Source organism: Pyxicephalus adspersus, chromosome 4 (genome assembly GCF_032062135.1).
Source record: "Pyxicephalus adspersus chromosome 4, UCB_Pads_2.0, whole genome shotgun sequence".
NCBI classification, from domain to species: domain Eukaryota; kingdom Metazoa; phylum Chordata; class Amphibia; order Anura; family Pyxicephalidae; genus Pyxicephalus; species Pyxicephalus adspersus.
Genome location: NC_092861.1, coordinates 133229408 through 133238639, shown reverse-complemented (window position 1 = coordinate 133238639; position 9232 = coordinate 133229408). Strand labels below are relative to the sequence as shown.

Here is a 9232-nt window from a genome sequence, read left to right as displayed (position 1 = left end):
TGAAGAATATGCAGACATAAAGAGAGTCGTTGAGTTGTTGCAATACCACCAACACAATTGGGTCATCTATGTTGACCTTAAAATTGTATGCTTCCTTCTTGGTCAGCAACGCGGTTACCCCAAGCATCCCTGTTATCTGTGCATGTGGGACAGCAGAGCTTGTGAGAGGCATTGGGTGGAAAGGAATTGGCCTCCAAGATCTGCCCTAAAACCAGGTGCTCTAAGCATTCTACATTAGCCACTTGTTGATAGAAAGAATATTATATTCCTGCCTCCGCAGATGAAACTGGGTCTGATGAAGCAGTTCATTAAAGCTTAGCCAACTGAAGGGGACTGTTTCATATACCTCATTTTGGCATCTCCTAGCCTGTCATTTGAAAAAATAAAGGCCGGTGTGTTTGATGGTCCACAGATTCAGCAGCTCATCAAAGATGAACATTTCATTAGGACAATGTCAGAAGTCGAAAAGAATGTTTTGTTATCATTCAAAGCCATTGTCAAGGAGTTTCTTGGAAACACATGAGCAAATAATTACACAGTAATTGTCAAGAAACTCTTGGAGAGCTACAAAATGCTTGGTTGCAATATGCATTTTCTGTATAGCCATCTTTCTAACTTCCTTGGTGCAGTCAGTTATGAGCAAGGTGATTGATTCCACCAAGATTTGAAGCCCATGGAAGGACGGTATCAGGGTAGATGGGATGTACATATGATGGCTGACTATTGTTGGAGCATCCGGCGGGATTGTCCCACTGAACACTCCAGGAAAAGCTATAAGTGTAAATGTTTACCTTAACCACTTACCCAAATAATTTTCAAATGTTTTACTGTAAAAAAAAATGTCATAGAGTAACAATAAATTCTTTGTATGAACAAAAGAAATTTAAGTAAACAGTACATTCAAGTTATTTCATTATTTTTTCATTGTATGTAAAATTTGTATATTTTTTGACAAAAATGGAGGGTACCCTGTATCGTAAAAACTAGTGATAGCAAAAAATTGGGGTCATTTCTGGATTCACCACCCAAAAATTAGTAAAAAATAAGTGTAAGATCTAACTCAACAAAAAATGCATTCCCCAGTGTAATAAGGCTTTGGAAATGAAGTGCACAGTGTGGAGTGAAATCAGTGTAAGCTTTTTTATTACTATGTGAGACAAAAAGTAAAATGAAGCTTTAACACCAGTGACCATCCAGAACCCCCCGACAATCATTGAATGTGACCACCACCAGTCTGCATGGAAAATGGCAAATACAGTATATTCTTTGAAATTCTTATGCTTCATGCAACATCTCAATTAATCTACTCTGTTTTAATATGCATTATTTCAATTCTATGTAGAACTTCTAAAATACTACACCTTAACAGATCTTTCCCGTGGCCTTTTATTTCTGATTCCCTCCTTCTTTTGTTTTATGGGAAAGCCCTTGCACTTCACATGTTACATTAGTGCATGTATGTTACCAAAATGCATAATATGAAAGTACCCAGAGTATCCTGTGGGAGTCCATCTTCCTAATGCTACAAATCTAGCATTTTAACCAATGAGAATCAAGCATAACCCTTACGTTCCCAAAACCATACTGTCAAGGTAACTGGCTTTCTGACCAGGTCAGACATAGTGTAGTGCAAAGAAGTGCATTAGACTGTAAGCCTCTTTAGCGGCAGGAATGTAATTGGGCTTCAAATACTTTGCAATGTTCTGCCTAATTAACAATACAATATTATACTTGTTTTCCTTTCCAAATATAGTTTTAGAAAAAATTAACTGCCAGTAATATTTAGGGGTATAGACAGTAGTGGCTGTTAGATAAGATATAAATAGCTGGTTGACAAGTTCAGGAACTTGTTGGCTGTAGTAGATAATATACGCTTCATAAACCCGCAATCCAGATAAAGAAAGAGCGTTGCAGGACTCCAATATAGGAAACATCCAGCAATGTGTAGGCAAACGTTTTGGTACTAGTATTAATCATATATTTTGGAATGTGAACTGTAAACAATGTGACCACAATCCCCACCCTCTTCCCCTTATGTTATATAGTATGGCTGGAATCTTTACCATTGTTGTGCACATGCATACTGGCACTTAAAGGACACCTGTCATGAATGTTGCCTGACATAGCTGAACAACAAACTGCTGGTTGTCTGGTCCTAGTAAAAATGCTGCTTCATGCCCTCTCACTGCTGTGGTCTGTGCTGGCTGAGCTAAGTCATGGCCACACCCCTCACACATATATATTACATAAAGGTATTGGACAAATCATGGTTAGTTATTTCTTGTAACAGCAAAGCAGAAGTGAGGTTAGGGTAATGAAGGTTGCTAGCACAAGGTCTATACTAGTGCACATCTGCTTCTTCAACTGGGCCTTAAAGTCAGTATGAAGATTGTTGGAAAACGTGCAATAATGTGTCCTGAGAAAATTTTCCATTGTGATGAGTTCCTTTGTTATTAGCCCTTAAACAATGCTCACAATCAAAAGCATTACTTGTTATTAGTCCTGTTATGGCCATCCTTCCAAAAGTAAGGAATGATGATCTTTAAAACACAGGCAAGTCTATGATTTGATAGATCACATGTATGATCGTCTATGGCTTCAGTTTTTTCAAGATAATTATTGGGAACAAGGATGCTGCATACAAATTCATTGCTAAGTCAGAACACCTAGGGCTCTATTTATAAAACAAGCAAGCAAACATTCCACAATGGCCCAGTGGATAGCCCACTGACCTTTTGCAGCACTAGGTGCCAGGTTCGAATGTCAGCCTAGACACTATCTGCATGGAGTTTGCAGGTTCTACCCTTGTTTGTGTGGGTTTCCTTCAGGTACTCAGGTTTCATGCATATAAGTTAATTGGCTTCCCCCCAAAATTCACCATAGACTCCATTAAAGACATATTACTATGGTAGGGACATTAGATTGTGAGCCGCTTTGAGCGACAGCTAGTGACATGACTATGGACTTTGTACAGCACTGTGTAATATGTCAGTGCTATATAAATACTGTGTAATAATAAATTCCCTTGTAGGAAACTTCCAGGTCTTCAGGAGTTTCCATGGCAGTAATTGATTCCCACCAGGGAATGTTTCAGAGAATGTCAGATTCCCTGCTTTATAAATAGATCCCCTATTCTACAAGCTTGCTGCTGGACGGTGATTTAAAGTAAAGATGGATCAGCAGCAACACACAGGCATTTAGCATTCTTTTTAGAGGCTAGTAATGGCAGCCTTCATTTCAGTACAGGTTTTGTTTATAGTATTGTAGTCTTTTTTTTAAAATGCTCAGTGGCTACATTTCGTGCAGACTCAAAAGCTTTTATATAACCAGAATCTCAGAACTTGAGTTCTCACCTTATTCTGATTCACTTTCTGCATTTTTGTTCCAGGTCCTTACTTATACCTTATCCTTAACAATAAATCCACAGCCAAGTAATCAGCATCTTTAGAAGGTTGTCAGCATTACTGAACATTTTTGGATAAACATGGTGTTTGCATTGTTTTCATATACCGACAGTTTATCTGCAACCATCTCTATTTTTGTCTTTTTAATAGTTCCGCTTGCATCGCCCAGAGGTAGAAATCGGTTGCCAAAACTCTTCCAGGAAGAGATTTCTTTCATACATCAATATGATTCAAGATTAACCCCCAATGAACCCATTCGGGGCAAGGTAAGACGCGTGCAGACGTCTTCCAGACATGTACAATAATAAGAGCCTTGTAGGTCTTGTACTGCAGCAAGCTGCTAATGGTCTTTTGTTTCTTTATTAATGGGAAGTTTTATTGTGTATAATTGTGTAAATCCTCCCTAACCTCGGTTTAATACCCCACTGGAACACTGTGGGAGTTAGGTGTAAACACAGCTTTACTACAGGATACTCTGGTTCCATGTTGACTTTAGCAGCAGAAGCTTTTGCATTAAAATTGTGTTTGTACAGCAAGAGTCTGCTCACTTAAAATGTACAAGGTCTGGCTGTTTTATAGAGAAGACAGGCTCATAACCTAGTGTCAGCTTTAAAAGACCATTTTCTAGATCATTGTCATTTCTCTCAGATGCCAAAAAATGAAGGTTTGAAAAGTTGGTACAACACAAAAAGCCTTTCTTAACCTTCTTACCCTGGGTCACCCTTAAAATAATTTTAGGTCTTGGAGAACCCCATCTAAAACTGATTGTTGGGCGTTCAGTTGTAAAAAAAAGGCCTTTTAAATTAGTGTCCTTTTGATGCAATATCCTATTTATAGGGTGGCTAGAATACCATCTTTATAGATAAATAAAAATATCATTAGAGTCATGTGGCTGGCTGCAGTGGTGTTGACCCCGGAACTTTGCAGACTTTATTAAATGGGAGGTCAATCAGCCACAGTTTGAAGAACTCCTAGCAACCTGTGGAGGAACCTTGGGGTTCCACAGAACCATGGTTGGGAATAGCTGCTGTAGATGTACTTTATGAAGTTTTACTGGAACAAAAAATAGTATGGCAGCCCAAAGGCAAAAGTTGCCCACACAGGGGTAAACTGGGATACAATTATTGAACTGAATATATGTCCAACTCTAGGAATAAAGCTGAACAATCATCAAAGATTACACTGTGAGAATAATTTTTGTTCCTTTGGTTCATCTGTTATAAACTCCCCTGGTTCATATCTGAGGTTGGCCAGTTGGACTGTGGACAGTGACCACCCTTTTTACCTCCAGTCCAATTAACGTCAAGAGGAAATGAGATTTCTTAATGCTGGTTAGGCAGGAAGTGGAAGAGGTGCCAGTTGCCTGATACCACATAGATATTTTAAAGTAGGAAAGGTTGGAACATTAAATATTTATCCATTTCCTACCCACCTTGAAATGTACAGTGTCCAGTTCTGGTGGTGGGAGGGGGTTTCAACAGCCACCCAATCCAAATCTAGTATAAACAGGTCCCGAGCAACATAGGGACAAAAATGGTAGGTTTGTCACTGCCCAGGAGTGTGGAATTTGGATCATATAAGAGAGAACAAACGTATTGCAGAAACAGAGTGTAATGCAGAGTTGCAGACATTCTAAAAATCAGCCAGTTGATGTTTAGGTCCAACTTTCTCAATCCTCTCCTAATATCACCACTTTTAGCTCTGACCTCAAGCTAGTGGCGGCCAGGAGAGAGGCATACAAACAGTTGGATGTTTTCCAGCCCACAGCTGCACTGTCTAATAGCTTGCTTTCCTCCTGGCTAATATCAGCTCTGTTTCCTTTTTCAGCGTCATGGAGGCTTTGTGTGGAAAGAGATAAAAACAGAGAGTGGTCCAGGCGTTCCTCAGGGAACAAGGCCGTTCCTAAATGCCATAGGGTCACATGCACTCCAACAGCCACAAACAGAAAGAGGAAATTCAGTGGAAAACAGTATGACCTCACCCAGTCCCTGCCTGCCTGGTTCCCAGCAGATGTTAAATTCTGAAGCTCACTTATCAAAAACAGAGCTGAGGGAGACAGCCAAGACCAATCCCAACATGACAGCCAGAGAACAGAACAACTCAGGCAGTTCTCAGACATTCAGGAGAAAGGCGCTCGGTCCCATTGGTGGATATGTGTCCAGCCAGCCAAGTATGAACCCCAAGTGAGCAGACCAGGGAGTTTAATGCTGCTCTTCCAGGCGCCTTCTGATTATTTCCAATGTATAACTCCAATTCTTGTGTACATTGCTGACAGCATATATCACCTGACGCCAAAAAATTGAACTATCGTGGAATTACATAATTGCACAATGTTTTTTTTTTTTTTTAATTTTAATTTCAGCATACTTAAAACAAATCTAACATTAAAAGGGAATAAAAAATGTAAAATGGGGGATGCAAAACACATTGCTAAAGTAACATTCTTTAAACTGTCAGATGTGATTTTGGTGGAACAAGTCATATTGAGATATAAATTGTTAATTGTAACCTGAAAAGATGCCATTAGGTGCACTAAGTTTGTTGTCCATATCTTTGCTCAAAAAGTTTATGTGTTTTTTAGAGCTAGTTCAGACTATCGTATTTTTAGTTTTTTTTCAAGCATCACCACTGCAGTTCACCACTGCTAACTAATCATTAACCACCCAAAGCCTTTAGTATCACCGAAACCAATGGGATTGAAATTCTTTATTTAACATCCATTTGACTGTGAAATGGTTTGTTCATTTTCCTAAACACTACATACGTGTCTTAGGGGGCTCCCTCTTGCTCCAACCACTTATTTAATCTCCCTGCAATGGGCCGGAAAGCCGCACTGCTTCACAATTGTACCTGAACACCTTAAAAAAATTCTATAATGACGCCCAAGTGCCAACCAGTTAACCGTATGGTTCTGCAATGCCAGTCAGAACAAGCTCTTACCCATTACAAGTACGCAACCACAGAAATGGAAGGTTAACCAACCCTACCTCCCCAGTTGGCAATAAAGTGAACAGTAGTCAAGGATAAAGATGACAACCCAGTAAATTGTATTTTGCTTTCCTTTTTTGAAAATGCTTATTGACTGGCAGTCATGTGTACAGTATACCTTTAGTTGAATACAACATATTTTCATGCAGTTTTTTTTTCATTGTTTTTTTTTCATTTAAAGCATTGTGATGCTTTTTTCTTTTTAAAATGCATGTGTGTGCTTACATTTAGGGTTTGTTCACATTTTATACAGCAACGTACAGGTACCCGTGTTGCTGTACATTGTGGCAATGACCCCATTCATTAAACTGAATGGGGCAGTGGTCATAAACAGACAGAAATGTTTACATTGCTGGGATGCTGGGGCTGCGTTCTTTTATATTACGGGCAGCTGAGTGAGAGAAAACTACATAACATTACATCATCACACAATCATTTTATTTTTTGGTTAACAGTTCACCTGTAAACAAACTCGGGCTATATTATTTTAAAAACTTTTTTTTTTTTAATTGGAACTCATATTTGTATAAAAGCCAACTACGACAAAATCTTTAGGTCAATGAAGAAAGTGCTTGGCGGAAATTAAAAATAATTTCAACTGCATCATGTGTCAACAAAAGCCACAAAAATGTATCAGAGAAGTAAGCAAAAAGGTATGGGATGTTTTATTGCAATTTAAAAGTCCATGCATGATTTACAAAGTTACATAGTAGGTTAGGTTGAAAAACGACATAAGTCCATCAAGTTCAACCACTAGGAAAATAAACATATCGGAGATTTAAAACCCTATAAGACATAGTTGGTCCAGAGGAAGGCAAAAAAACCCTGGTACAACTTGCTTCAACAGGGGAAAAAAATTCCTTCCTGATTTTCTGAGGTAATCGGATGTTCCCTGGATCAACAGACTGTTATCTTTAAATCCTTAATACCCAGTTATTTTCTGTGCTTCTAGTAATCATCCAGCTTTTTCCTAAAGCAATCTATAGTAGTTGCTGAAACTTCTCCCTAGGGGAGCCGATTCCACATTTACACAGACCTTACAGTGAAGAATCCTTTCCTTATCCGGAGCTTAAACTTCTTTTCCTCCAGATGCAAAGAGTGCCCTCTTGTCCTTTGTAATGATCTCAAAGTGAATAATTAGGAAGAGAGTTCTCTATATGGACCATTTATATATTTATACAGGGTGATCATATCCCCCCTTAAACGTCTCTTCTCAAGGGAGAACAGATTCAGTTCAGCTAATCTCTCCTCATAGCTGAGCTCCTCCATTCCTTTTATTAGTTTAGTTGCCTTCTCTGCACTCTCTCCAATTCCACAATGTCCTTTTTGTGAACTGGTGCCCAAAACTGGACTGCATATTCCAGATGTGGTCTGATCAATACTTTGTACAGGGGCAGGATTATGTCTCCATCTCTGCAGTCTATTCCTCTTTTAATACAAGAAAGTACTTTACTAGCTTTAGATATTGCAGCTTGGCATTGCACGCTGTTATTAAGTCTATGATCTACCAGAACCCCAGATTCTTTTCCATTTCTGACTCCCCCAAATGTATTCCCCCTAGACAGTATGAATCATGCACGTTGTTATCTCCCAAGTGCATAACTTTACATTTATCTATATTAAATGTCATTTGCCACTTGGCTGCCCAATCAAGCAGTACATCCAGGTCTGCTTGTAGATTATAGACATCCTGTATGGACTTAATTCCCTTAACAAAGTTTGATGTCATCTGCAAACACAGAAATGGTACTTTAAATCCCAACGTCTATATCATTTATAAAGATGTTAAACAGTAAAGGTCCCAACACTGAACCCTGGGGTACACCACTAATAACCTTAAACCATTCAGAGTATGAATCATTAATTACAACTCTATATGTGATCTTTAAACCAGTTCTCTATTCATTTACAGATTGACTTTTCTAAACCTATCGACCCTAACTTGCATACTAATCGTCTGTGGGGTACAGTGTCAAATGCTTTAGCAAAGTCCAAGTACACTATATCAGCTGTTACTTACTTCCTCATAAAAAGAGAGTACATTTGTTTGACAACTTCTGTCTTTCTTAAAGTCATGCTTACAATCACTTATCATATAATTTTCTAGCAGAAACTCCTCTATGTGGTTCTTTATAAAACTCTATAGGACCTTTCCAACTAGACGTTAAACTAACCAGTCTGTAGTTACCTAGTAATGACTTTGCTCTCTTTTTGAAGATAGGAACCACATTGGCCTTACGCCAATCCATCGGTACCATGCCAGTGACTTATTAATGATAATGGCTTTCTAGCCTCAGTAGCTCTCCCCTTCTTTTACATCCCCAGGTTCACACAGGAAGGGTGGAAATCCCCATCAGGGAGGCAAAAAGCCTTAAAAAGATTGGCGGCACTAAAGGGAGGTTTTAACATTTCACCACTTTTTTTTCATCTTCAGCCAAAAATTGACAGCCTGAATGACTGTTATGAGAGAAAATCTTTTAGGTATGTTTTGATCTAAAAATAATAAATGTATTAATAAAGTATAAAAGGTCCTACCCTCCTCCTGTGTTGTGTCGTTGTTTGTATCCCTCTGTCATTTGCACCCCCTATATAATGTACTGCGCTGTGTAATATGTTGGTACTTCAGAAATACATTTTATTAATAGTGACAGTAATAATAAAACATTATGGCTAAAGAATATCTATAAGCGATTGGTACAGCTAGTAACTATGGAATAATATGGGTAAAATACAGATAAACGCTCCTATCTGAGAGTCTAAAGAAGTACCACATCTATTTACTATGTGATACACAAGACTAATAATAAAGCAAGCCTCAAATTGATCAAAATATTCATTAC

At 38.5% G+C, this 9232-nt stretch overlaps 1 protein-coding gene across 1 annotated transcript in view; it reads left to right on the top strand.

Annotated features, from left to right (window-relative positions):
- Nucleotides 1-8816, top strand: part of CIMIP6 (ciliary microtubule inner protein 6) — a 20637-nt gene extending 11821 nt beyond the window's left edge. The window contains exons 4-5 of the mRNA XM_072409690.1: nucleotides 3555-3670; nucleotides 5232-8816. Coding sequence (XP_072265791.1) covers nucleotides 3555-3670; nucleotides 5232-5591 — 476 coding nt within the window. The 3' untranslated portion in view covers nucleotides 5592-8816. The remainder of the gene's footprint in view (nucleotides 1-3554; nucleotides 3671-5231) is intronic.
- Nucleotides 8817-9232: the final 416 nt, after the last annotated feature.